At 33.2% G+C, this 13,253-nt stretch overlaps 2 protein-coding genes across 3 annotated transcripts; both read right to left on the bottom strand.

The window, feature by feature from the left end:
- Positions 1–139: 139 nt before the first annotated feature.
- LOC111414050 (Nedd8 ubiquitin like modifier) lies at positions 140–844 on the bottom strand. Its single transcript, XM_023045212.2, has 3 exons — positions 677–844; positions 487–617; positions 140–420 (listed from the first exon to the last, which is right to left on the bottom strand). Exons 1-3 carry the CDS (start codon positions 692–694, stop codon positions 336–338), a joined length of 234 nt encoding a protein of 77 aa, XP_022900980.1. The 5' UTR covers positions 695–844; the 3' UTR covers positions 140–335.
- A 5,773-nt stretch (positions 845–6,617) lies between these two features.
- LOC111414064 (ubiquitin-conjugating enzyme E2Q-like protein 1) lies at positions 6,618–8,355 on the bottom strand. Of its 2 annotated transcripts, XM_023045243.2 has the most exons (3): positions 8,026–8,246; positions 7,690–7,764; positions 6,618–7,634 (listed from the first exon to the last, which is right to left on the bottom strand). In XM_023045243.2, exons 2-3 carry the CDS (start codon positions 7,723–7,725, stop codon positions 6,852–6,854), a joined length of 819 nt encoding a protein of 272 aa, XP_022901011.1. In that variant the 5' UTR covers positions 7,726–7,764; positions 8,026–8,246; the 3' UTR covers positions 6,618–6,851. The 2 variants fall into 2 exon arrangements, with proteins under 2 accessions (XP_022901011.1, XP_022901013.1); XM_023045245.2 differs by lacking the exon at positions 7,690–7,764 and having other exon boundaries at positions 8,026–8,355.
- Between the last annotated feature and the right edge of the window lie 4,898 nt (positions 8,356–13,253).

Genomic DNA, 13,253 nt, shown 5'->3' with positions numbered 1-13,253 from the left:
TTTAGTTCTAATTAAAAATCTCAAATTTCAAAAAAGTAAAAGAAGTTGCCTACAACAAAATTAATTTTATTTTTAAAAACGTTTATTATATTAAAAATATAAATTATAAATTTTATAAAATGTATATTAAAACAAAAAATATTAAAAAACTTATTTATTGATGTCACTTGAACCGAAACTTCATTTTTAGCATTTTTATATTTGCAATAACAAATAAGAAAACAAGGCCGAAACTTCCTCAAAAAATAAAATAGTAGCTTACAAAATATAATATATTAAATAGTAGTACTGTTTTTAGAGGATTAACAAAGTGGTTTGTGATTGTAATTCATTGCTTACAGTCCTCCGCGAAGAGCTAGAACTAAATGTAACACTGAGCCACCCTGGACCTTGTAGTCTTGGGCTGTTTTTTCATCATTCCTACAAAAAAAAAATCATTTCAACCAACTCAATTAAACGATAAAAATAACTTTGTAAATATCTTACATTTGTTTTCCAGAAAAAATCAAACGCTGTTGTTGTGGGGGTATTCCTTCCTTTTCTTCCACTCTTTCTTTGATTCTTTCCACTTTATCAGTGGGTTCAATATCGATTTCAATTTCCTTACCCGTTAAAGTCTTCATAAAGAAAATCAAATTAGAAAAAAACGTCTTAACATAACCTCAAATCCGCTTACCTTAACCTTAATCAGCATCTTTATAAATTAGTTCAACTACGTTCTAAGAGCTTAGTTAAAAAGGACTGGGTAAAAATCGTACTGGAAAGATTAATTTTAACGCCGAATTAACGATATCATTGAATACAAAAGCCCCAGACGTTTGACAGTTGATGACAGGCCGGTACTGCAGATTTTGACGCTTGACATAAAAAATATTTTGTGTACAGGATGATGCAAAAGTAAAATAAGACTCTTTTATGTATAATACATTTATTCATTCGTTTATTCGAAGATTGATAAAACTACATTATCGAAATAATAATAGAGGCCTTTGGAAGACGAAATTTAGACTAGAAAACTTAACACACCAAATATACATTGTTTTAGAAGTAGTAACGACGAGATCTAATTACGATTAGTAATTATTAATATATTAATAATACTGTTAGGGTAATTTATTTTAAATTTATGGATATAAAATCGCACAGAAACGAGTTCCTTTTTTAATTTTATTAGTATTGTGCCTGAGCATTTTGATTTGATTTATTTCTCGTTCTTTTTTTATAACTTAAGTTAAGGCAGGTACGTATTTAGGAATGTACAAAAACACTTTCAAAAACTGCCTTAACCCTTAACATACCTTGGATACGTGTAAATTATGGAAATTATTCGTGTATATAACAATTTTATTTTATTTTTTAATTTTATAAACCCTGTTAACTTACCCATTTCTAATGAATTAAATCATTTTTAAGCAATTACAGTAAAATCTCGATATAACGAATTAATACGGGGAAGGTAGTGTTAAACACAACTTTGCGTTCTATCTACGTGACTTTATATTTATACCAAGGACGGTAGAATCTAAGAGAACTGCTACATCCCAGAAACAGGTGAATAAAAGGACCGTTCGTGACGTCACGTATGGGTAGGCAACTACTATTTCACACTTTGAATTAGAAAATGATTAATTCTATTCGTGTTTTCTAGTGTTGTTAGTTTGAGACTTAAGGTTCATAGTATAAAATAAAGATCTTGTTAGGGATCTCTTTAGTTAGTGCATGTTTCTAGTTATACCTCTAGTTTTAGTTCAATGAAAAATATACAACAATCTAACGTTGAATAACAACTAAAAGTTGCACTAACACTAGACCTAGAACTAGAAACACTTGGGGTTCTTTAAAGACCCTCAGCTAAACCCGAGACTCTCTAGTTCTAAGTCTACTGTTAGTTCTAGTTTTAGTTCAATGAAAAATATACAAGAATCTAACGCTGAATAACAACTGAAACTTGAACTAACACTAGACCTAGAAACATTCGGGTTTAGCCGTCTTAACTCTAGATTACTAGACACTCGTAAATTTTACGGCACTTAAGTCTTTGAGCACTTCATTACCAGCCTCTAGACTCTCTAGAGTGTTTAGCTTACTACGATTACGGCGATTATTTTAAACTTCAGTCGTAAATTTTACGAAAGTCCAGTATTTACGTAGTGTCCATAACGAACTTAAAAATTTTCAGGGCAACAGTTTTACGATAATGCTTTCAAATAAATCTTGACATTTCAGAGAAAAATGTCTTTAAGAAAAACCATTGACGCAAAAGGAAGTAGATAAAGTACAACAAATATTGAACAGCAATGAAAGTGATCTCGAACCTTTTGAAGACAGTGACAATGATTGGAAAGCAGATAACATAGAATCAGAATTGAGTGAGTTTCATGATGAAACAAATTTTATTGTTTAAAAACTAATAAAAATTCATTAAATACCTATTTAATATATGATTGATTTGAGTCGCTATCTGGCTGAACCATGGATAAGAGAGAGATTGAAAAATAACACTTTAGGGTAAAACGCCAGCAAGTGACCGTTGGTCAGTGTTTGACCGTTTTTGTAAAAAAAATGTCAAAAATAAGGATCCAAGGAATATCTAAAAAAAAATCTATCCATAAATAGCCACCAGTCTCTGCTCCACCCACTACTACGCAAAAAGTCCACAACCATACCATTCTTGAGTTCTTGTTGTTTAATTTCGCGCTAACTGTCGGTTTTTTCACATCATGCTAAAAAGGGTAATTTTTATGTTTAGAAATTCGCCCAAACAAGGTAGTACTATTCAGCCATTTTTGCATGTATGATGTTTTCTTTTTGTTTGCCAGTGATCTAATCATTTAATTAATTATTTGTTAAAATAAAGATACAATCAGTTTAAATATGCGGTCAATTACTGATTCTTCTTTTGGTCATTTATAGGACACAAACGGGTCAAACACTGAGTTTTTAACCGATTTTAAATTTTATAAATATTTAAGCCTAATATAAATATAAGTGTAAATGTTTGGTTCTTTTCTATTTTTTTAAACCTTTTTTATAACAATAAAAGTAATTGAACACATTTAAGCAGTAATCAATCTGTAAAATTAAAAGGATAAAAGGTTGGTCAAACACTGACTCTTATGGTGGTCAATTATTATCAAAAAATGGAAAATCTATATGGAAAATTTAGCAAATATATAATCAGGTTAACTTTTTTTCAGTACCAATATGACAACGAAGATTAAGTTTAAATATAGTGAAAAAGATCTTCAAGAGGCTCTCGATGCAAGAAGTAGGGATTTATCTTATGAAAAAGCAGGAAAGATGTTTAATGTACCAAAGTTAACTCTTATTTATAAAGAGGAAAAGGACAAACACCAATGCAGAGGAAAATGGGCCCACCAGCATTTTTAAATTCTGATGAAGAAAAACTACTGCTTGAAAGGTTGTTTCATTCAGCAGATAGGGGTTTTCCTGTTACAAAAACCCAGTTGGAAAACACAAAATTTGGGTGAAAAGTTAAGTCAAGAACATTTTTTTATGAACAAAATTGTATGAAAAAATAATGAAAATGAATATTATATTAAGAATCGGTCAAACATTTACGGTTTTAAGGTCAAAGAATAGAAGATTATTGGTCAAATAATGTAAAATAATGTGTAAAATATTACTTTATGATGTTATATTTTATATGTAGGTTTCAATTAAAATTTTATAAGTAACTTTAAATGAATCAGATGTGTATTTGATCATATTTTGATGATTTTATGTAAGGGCAGAGGGATCTACAAGAAAAATAATATGACTCGGTCAAACACTGGTGCGTTTACCCTACGTTGCAATGTTTGCTAAAATATACAGTGTGTCCCAGGATAGATGCCACAAGAGCTATAATGACTTAAAAAATTTTATTTTAACGCTGAGGAATTAAGCCCTGCAGGGTATAGAGAGAATTTTACGTATATTTTCATATTTGGAAAATCAACTCGGGCTTGATAGTGAAGCGAAAACTATTTTTAGTTCAGGTAAAGTAAGCTTTTTGTTCATGGCACGACAAAATATTATTAAGGAAAGTTGTTCAGAATGAAAAATTATGGCACTATGCAACATTTCAGGAAGATCTACCTACATTGATTTACACCATATTTTAGATTAGATCAGAGTGAAGAAAAAAGAACAATGAAAAATGCCATGAAAAAAAATGACTTAAGTTGTCGCAAATATTGACAAATAAATTGTATTATCCCTCAGTTTTAATTCACATTTCAATTACTATACAATATTTATGTTATTTAAACTGAAATGTGATGATTCAACCAAAGTAGATCTGAAATTTTGTATAGGACCATAATTTCTCATTTTGAATAATCATGAACAAAAAGATTACTTTACCTAAACTAAAAATAGTTTTCGATTCAGTGTCAAGGCCGCCTTTGTTTTCAAAATATGAAAATATTCTTAAAATTCTCTTCACACCAAGCAGGGGTTAATTCCTTAGCCTTAAAATAAAATTCAAATCTTTTTAAGTCATTATACCTCTTGTAACATCTATCATGGGACACACTGTAGATAATATCCTACAGATTTCTGGTAACGATGAAAAATCTGAACCTGAAAACAAGAAACGAAAAATTTGTTTCTACTCCCCAAGTGGGAAAACACGTATGACCACTGCAAACAGTGCAAATATGCTAGTTGTAGTGAGCACAGAGGTGATATTTATACAATGTGTAATACCATCTCATTATTGTTGTGCTAAAGCACCAAAGAAATGGATTGATATTTTTATTTTTTTTTATAATAAATATTTTTTGTGGAAAGTACTTAGTGTTTTTCGTGTTCGTAGAAAACAGTGCAATAATCTAGGGTTAAGAGACATTAGAAACATTCAATCTTAAGAGACGAATGGCTAAACCGGAATGTTTCTAGTTCTATTTCTAGCGTTAGTTCTAGACCAAGAAGGTTGCTTGCGGGCGAGGAAAACTAACAACTTCGTATTGATCTCAGCGAAGTGAGGATAAATGTTTTCTTATAACAAACTTAATGTCTTTACCAAGGTATATAAGGAACGATTTCGTCTCAAATCGCTGAGGTCACTTCCGGGCGAAACCTTAGAACGCTGAGAGTTGACTATTTCGTGTTGATTCATGAAAACTAGCGCCTCACCCGCAAGCGACCTCGGCGAAGTGAGGGTAAATATTTTCTTATAAGAGACTTAATGTCTTTATCAAGGTATATGAGGAACGATTTCGTCTCAAATCGCCAAGGTCGCTTGCGAGCGAGGCCCTTGAACAATCAGAGCTGACTATATCGTATTGATTCATCAAAACTAGCGCCTCGCCCGCAAGCGACCTCGGCGAAGTGAGGGTAAATGTTTTCTTATAAGAGACTTAATGTCTTTATAAAAGTATATAATGAACGATTTCGTCTCAAATCACCGAGGTCGCTTGCGGGCGAGGCCCTACAACCTTCAGAGCTGACTATTTCGTGTTGATTCAACAAAACAAGCGCCTCGCCCGCAAGCGACCTCGGCTAAGTGAGGGTAAATGTTTTCTTATAAGAGACTTAATGTCTTTATCAAGGTATATAAGGAACGATTTCGTCTCAAATCGCTGAGGTCACTTCCGGGCAAGACCTTAGAACCGTCAGAGTTGCCTATTTCATGTTGATTCATGAAAACTAGCGCCTCCCCGCAAGCGACCTCGGCGGAGTGAGGGTAAACGTTTTCTTATAACAAACTTAATGTCTTTACCAAGGTATATAAGGAACGATTTCGTCTCAAATCGCCAAGGTCGCTTGCGGGCGAGGCCCTACAACCTTCAGAGCTGACTATTTCGTGTTAATTTACGAAAACTAGCGCCTCGCCCGCAAGCGACCTCGGCGGAGTGAGGGTAAATGTTTTCTTATAGTGTCTTTACCAAGAAATATAAGGAACGATTTCGTCTCAAATCGCCGAGGTCGTTTGCGGGCGAGGCGCTGGATTTGTTGTATCAACACAAAATTGTCAACTCTGGGAAATTCTACCGCCTTGCTCGCAAGGATAAATGTTTTCTTAAACTAGAGTTACTACTGACACAAGAACTAACACTAGAGCTAGAACTAGAAACATTTGGGTTTAGCGGTGCGTCTCTTAAGACGTCTAAACCGAAATGTTTCTAGTTCTAGTTTTAGTTCAATAAAAATATACAACAATCCATATCGCTGAATAATAATTAAACCTAGAACTACCATCCTTGATTTACTCATCGTATAAACAACTCGGGTAATAGATATCCCGACTTTATATATAAACATAAAATAGAGCAACTTGGGGAATAACCCGAGTTGGATTTCGTTATATCGAGGTTTTAACGTATTATAAAAATATTACATAGATCATCCTGCAAATATAAGCCAAAAAGTATTGTTTTGACATTTTTTTTGGTTTTAATGCACTCTTCATATCAAAAAACATTTTCCTACAAAATATAACAAACTCTGTACATTCTTTTTTGTATTTATGGGGTTAAAATGAACGGATGCTTTTTATTTTTACTTGAATAGTATACGTATGCAACAACTTATTTATAGTTCCTACAATTCTATTAGAAAGTTATCATTGTTGTGTAAATTACGTGATACATTTCAAATAAAATTGTAAAAACTTTATGGTGATTTCATGGACTACCAAAAATGGGTAATAAGAACACCGATTAACATCCATATAAACACTTACGCGAATACACGAGTATAATATTCTTAAAATATAAAACAGGACCGGATTCATAATTTTTGTTGTCAATCAGTCGTTCGTTTTCTTTTTCTTTGTTGAGATTTATTCATTTAAAAAAGAACTACAGACTTTTTTAAACTTTAAAATTTAAAACTATTTTTTTTTATCCGTCCGCAAGAGATGGTGTAACCCAACCGTACTTCTCATGCGTTTTCACCAAAGATCTGAAACTTTCTTCAGCAGTCCGTCTACTGAACACTTTCTGACCCTTAGCTTTTCTCTGTATACGACCCTGTCCTTTCACGACACTAGCCGCAAATTGCATGATGACCGCTTCCACAGTATACGCACTTGCCCATCCTCTTGGCGTCAACAACTCCATACAAATCGCTCCACCTTCCATTACAAATCCTTTCTCTATACGCGGCGATATTACTCTCATAAAAGGTGGTGCAAAAGGAAAGTTTTCCGGAAATATTAAATGAAGAAGTATCGATGTTATTCCCAATTCAGTCATATCGTTGTACAAATCACTTTCTGGATCAACCCGTAATAACCTCACGTGCCACTCGAATAAGTTATCATCGACAAGTTCAACGGAAAACACTGGATCTGGACGAGAATTTTGTATCCTCTGCAAATCTTTGTACTCTTTCATAAGACGTCGTGCTCGTACGGTTTTACTCGATGGTGGATCTTCCAACGTTTTTGATCTAGACGATTTCGCAGAAGTTAACGAAGGACTTCCTGAAGATGCAGCTGGAGAAACAGTATCTCTACATCCACGTAAAAGTCTTCTAGCTGGGGAACCATTATTTGGTTCGCGTTGTCTACTGGGACCTTCACCGTTTTTGGTGGAGGATCTCGCAAAAAGTTTTCGAAATATTGCTGTTACTTTATCTTTAGGACGAGATGACATTTCTTTTAACCAACGAAAACAAAACCACTGTAACAAATTTAGATGTTTCAAAAAAACGGAGTGGAAAGAAAGTTCATTTTACTTGGATTGGTTTATTGGTGGGTTCTTCAGATATCATCAAGGATTGAAAATTGGAAAGTTAAATTAGGTTGGGAATCTGAAAAAGGAATGATTAAAAAATAAATTTATAAGCATTTAATTTAAACGTTACATAAAACCACAAAAACCATTAATAGTGGTTAATTTAAAATGAAGATTGCTTTTCAACTTTCACTTCTAGCGTATATTTGTGCCAGTTTGTGTAAGTATTAAGTAACATTTAAACGGTACGTGACTTTACTTAGAAAATGAAAGAAAATTTATTAAAAAAATTTAAATATCTTACAATATGTCAAAAAAAAAAAATTTTAAATCTTACCTCCCGTAAAAAAAACGGTTAAAACTAGAACTCCACGTTCATTAATTAAAAAAGGTCTTTAATTTTCTTAATAACCGTAAGATCCCATTTAAAAGCTTCTTCGTCTATCTCTTTGATCTCGCCACATCCTTGCGGACGGATGATGTTCGTTCTGTCACATACACAACCTCGGTTTAATACCGACTGACATTAACAACCGACGTAAAGACAACTTTCACATCATTTCCGTTCGCCGGCTTTTCTTTATAAAGATCCCGGGGTACTTGGAAATTCCCTTTGGAAACAACCAGTAAAGGAGGTACTTGACGTTTGTTGTCGTCGGCCAATCCCGCGACGAAACCGTACTGAAAACGATCGATTCTACACGTTCGGTCACAGTCTGAGTGCGTCGCGACGCCACCGAAATGAAAATTGAATGGGAAAGCCGTTTACTGGAAAATCGGCCTTTGCCTGATGATGATTGATTGATTGATGAGGTGTGGAGGGAAGATAAAACTTAATTTGTGTGTGGTTTAATTGAAAATTGAGGTTGGATTAGAATGCAAGGGTTGTGGAATTAAGTAAAGATCAAAAATTACTGTAATGTAATGAATCGGATAATTAGTAATGTTTTTATTTTTATATATAAAAGCTTTAAAAGATTATGACGATGTAGGTAATGAAACTTGAGTGGGGTAGTTTAGTAAGGGACAAACTCTTTGGCCCAAATTCAAATTGAACAAGATTTTTAGAAAGATTCTTTGCAATTGTAAAGAAGTTTTTTAGCAGCTCACATTTGGTCTTCAGAGGTCATAGAGAAAAATTAATACCAACTACGTAAAGTGTCCCCACCTTTCTTAAAAAGTTCCGCAGGGATATTATCCAAACCAATATCTATATAATTCTTCAGTCTTTTGACAGCGTTTTATGAATTATGCATTACGTGAAAAGAGAAATAACATGCATCAAGTCCAACCCATCTCAGTGCGACAAATTCAACCAGGACTGACTATCATATACCCAAGCACTCGATAATGAAACGATACCAGCCAACATCCTACCTATCAACAACTTGGCTTAGCTTGAAAAAAATGCCTACCAAACTCATGGAGCAAATGGGAACAATGTTAAACCTACTTATCACCGCCATCAGCAAACTAGCTAATTGGCAATACAACCGAAATATAAGATAGCTCCTTGAAACGCCAATGGTCTTGATGCACAATACTTTAAAGAACTAAAAATATTAATGAACAAAATGTTGACATCATAATGATTTCTGAAACTCATTTTGGAAATAAAAACTACTTAAGAATTACAAAATATGAATTATATCATACAAAACATCCCAGTAACAAAGCAGCTACTAATATCATTCAATACTCTCAGCCATATACTGTCCACCGAAACATAACAAAAAGAAACACTATTTTGTATTCTTCAACATTGGGCAAGAAGTTTTATACAGGAGGCGATTATAACGCTAAACGCTCGATATGGGGTTCACGATTAACAACACTAAAAGGAAGAGAATTAGTCAAAGCAATGAAAGCAAACAATCTACAGCAAATATCTATTAGCTAAAACCAATGTACAATATATTTTCTATGTATGATAGAAATAGATGGCCCTGATATTATTAACTTCTGCATTATTAAAGGAATCGACATAAGAAAACGTAAAGTAGAAACTGGCCGTGGTTTGTTTTTCAATCTTTTCATTCATAGATTCTAATAAAAAAAAAACAACCAACCTCACATAACAAAAAGACAATTGGGATGCATTCAGAGAAAAATTTGATCTCGCTGGGTTAATCATTGAACGTAGAACTATAAGAGGAAAATTTTAAAAAAGAAAATTGCAGATAGATGGAGAAAGAAATGGCAATAAGCCAGACAAAAGAAAACCCGAAAACAAAAGAAAATTAAATTAAGTGACTAAAGAAATGAAAATCTTACACCAACAGAATGCTTTGAATTACTAGCTTTGCAAACCTACATGACAAATTAAAAAAAAAAGCAACGGCACATCCCCGCAATTAAAGATGACAATAACTTCTGGTTCAGAAATGATAAAGATAATGCCAAGATTTTCTCAAAACATCTAGAGAACATATTTAAACCTTTTCTGTCTTAGCTATTTACCGGCGATGAAACTGCCATAACTAGTTCCTTGAGCGCACCATTTCCTATAGAACTGCCTAACTGCAAGTTCACAACTATTAAAATAAAACAGGTCACAATGAAACAATAAATATTAAAAATTTATCAGTAAAAATTTGACCTTATTGCTGCAAAAACTTTACAGAAAGTATCCAAAAAATGTCACAATATGAATTTTCACATTTAATGCGATTCTACGAATAAGCTATTTCCCTGTCACCTGGAAAGTTGCTCAAATCATTATGATTCATAAACCAAGAAAAAAGCTAGAAGAGATCACCTCGTATAGACTCATAAGCTTGCTACATATGCTTTCCAAGGTTTTCGAACAACTGTATGCCATGAAACTCAATATAGTAATAAAAGATAGAGAAATAATTTTGAATCATCTATTTGGCTTTCGCAACAAAGATTGAAAAATAGAGCAAGTTCACAGACTAATCAACCAAATTAATAATAATGTAAATAGTAAAAGATATTGGGCTTCAGCTTTCCTCGATACATCTCAAGTCTTTGATAAAGTGTGACATAGAGACTTACAAGTCAAACTAAAAAGGCAGCTTCCCCATCCACACTATCTGTTGTACTGCTGAAACCATATCTGACAAGCAGGCACATTGTTATGAAACAAGGTAGTGAATATTCCAATCTATATACACCACGTGCTACCAAGTGTTTCAAGGTAGCGTGATCCATTAATGTATCTACTGTATACCTAAGTCATATCTGCCAACAACAAAAAGTACTACTTTTGCAACATATGACGGTGATAAATACTTATATATATACATATATACTTCTAGTGCTTCACGGATGGAGAAGTGTGTTGCTGTGGTCTGTCCGAGATATCATCCTCTCGTTGTCGTAGTCTCCTGTCGGTAGACTGACTATACATACTTACACTGACGCAATATCTGCCTCTAGTAATTTGCAATAAAATTTTAACATAATTCAGGGGTGAATGAAAACGTGGCGAATCTGAGTCAATAAACTTAAATCCGAACATGTCACCTTCACTAGGTACGCGTAGAAAAATTTACGCTCCTGTGACTATTACTAAAAGTCCACTACCACAAGTAGACGATGCCAAATACGTAGATATGCATGTCGAAAGACGCCTTTTGTGGAAAAAAGGTATTTTCTCTAAACGCAAGCAACTAGGTATAAAACTAAAACCTTAAAATAACAAAATATTGTGGACGTACGCTATTCAACTATAGGAGATACTACCGCCTGTGCCTTCAACATAGCATTCCTCCAGCGTTTTCAAAACAAAGTTCTGCAAGCCATCGTTGATGCGCATTTCTACGTCTTCACTGAGTCCATTCAACGTGACATCTCACTACAGACCATAAAAGAAGTGATCTATTAGTTAAGCTTACGGTACAGTGAACGATTGTTTGTGCGCTATAATGTTTCCATCTAAATACTGCAACGTCTATTGCCGTCCGATCTAGTTCTAATGGAAAGATAAATACAGGCACTAAATTTATACTTACTTGTTACTCACTGGTGTGAGACTCTATATGACTTTTAAGGTTCTATTATCAACACAAACACTTATTGCCTGTTGGGCAGATTGTAGAAACACTTCAATAAAAAAATATTAATGTTTTATGGAACCAAGGTTTGGGCTCACAAATTAATATGGTATATATAACCGAAAGTGCGTACTTTCTATAATCTTAGAAATTTGTTTAACTGCCAAAAATGGAAGACAACTCGAAAATGAACTATTCTACGGGACTGAGAACCCCTCATCCATTTCCAGTTTCTAACTGGAAATGGATGAGGGGTTCATACACAGATGATGAACCTAATTAAAGATGATAAATTCGAAGTAATATCCAGAATGAGCCTATATAATCTAAGGCTAAGAATTTGCCAACAGATTTCTAATCTCCTTTTCACCGGACAAGAAATATATCATCTTGTTAGATCTCAAAGTATATTACCAAATGCATAACACAATTCTGGGCAAGAAAAAAATAAGAACAAATGCAAAATTAAGGATTTATAAAACTATCTATACACCGACCCTCAGTTATGGAGCTGAAACATGGGTGATGAGAGATAAACACAAATAAAAAATAACAGCAGCTGAAATGAAATGTTTAAGAAAGATTGCGGGGAAGACAAGAATAGTTCGAATTAGAAATAAAACTATAAGAGACGATTTAGAACAAATACTGCTGGCAACTGAAATAGAAAACAAACAGCTGAGCTGGTATGGACCTAGTCAGAATGCCAGAAAAGAGATTTCCCAGAGTGGAGTAACGAAAATGGGAGGATGGAGTGGAGGAGATAGTGTGCAAGAGAGGAGGAAGTGAAGAATACGGCAAGGAACAGACGTAGTTTTAGAAGAGAAAGATATCTGTGCTTTTTTTGTAAATAACTTATTACCTACAATTGCCTCCAATCATCGTTTTCAGCTTTTATATATATTAAGTATTTAGTCTAATTTAACCAGCTCTCTCATTCCATTTCTAAGTTACCCACTGAAAAAAAATACTACAAAATATAAGTTGAGTAGAAATTCAAGATATAATGATTCGTGCAAAGGAATATCTTAGAAAAGAATCCATTTTTGACACTTAAATGTTCATGAAGAACATGGTATAAATTATACATCAACAATTATTGTCTAAGATATTTCTCATTCATTACAGTTTTTATGATCAGAATGAGAGAAGAATGTCGGAAGGTAACATGTTGAAAAGAGATATTTAGAAATTTTAAAATTTTATTTATTTTTTTTATAATATACTACAAAAGATTCGAAAATTAGGTACAATTGTTACGTTTTCAATTAAAATGCTGGTAATGTTTTAATTATTTGGAAGATTATAAATTAGTTAAAGTTGGTAAAAGCTCAAAAATCCTGTTTTATTTTTATAATTTCTCTTTGTTTTTACAATTAAATCTTGTAATCTTATTTTTATTTATTTCTTACTCATTTTGTGGAACAGGTTACATTTTCTGGGATTATACCATTTAAAAGCAATTTAGATAATTAAGCTTATACCGACAAAAGCTCATTTTTGTTAACTTTGTGCACAATTAGACTTAAAAATTACCCTTAAAAAT

Source organism: Onthophagus taurus, chromosome 6 (genome assembly GCF_036711975.1).
Source record: "Onthophagus taurus isolate NC chromosome 6, IU_Otau_3.0, whole genome shotgun sequence".
In the NCBI taxonomy this organism is placed as follows: Eukaryota; Metazoa; Arthropoda; class Insecta; order Coleoptera; family Scarabaeidae; genus Onthophagus; species Onthophagus taurus.
This window is presented reverse-complemented; position numbering and strand designations above follow the sequence as displayed.

What these genes read in the sequence shown, in the direction of transcription:
- LOC111414064 (XM_023045243.2), bottom strand. Translation starts at nt 7,725, where the DNA reads ATGATATCTGAAGAACCCACCAATAAACCAATCCAA. An exon ending in CCACCAATAAACCAATCCAA is followed by an intron (nt 7,635 to 7,689) that starts GTAAAATGAACT and finishes AATTTGTTACAG; the next exon opens with TGGTTTTGTTTTCGTTGGTT.
- LOC111414050 (XM_023045212.2), bottom strand. An exon ending in ATTTTTTCTGGAAAACAAAT is followed by an intron (nt 421 to 486) that starts GTAAGATATTTA and finishes TTTTTTTTGTAG; the next exon opens with GAATGATGAAAAAACAGCCC.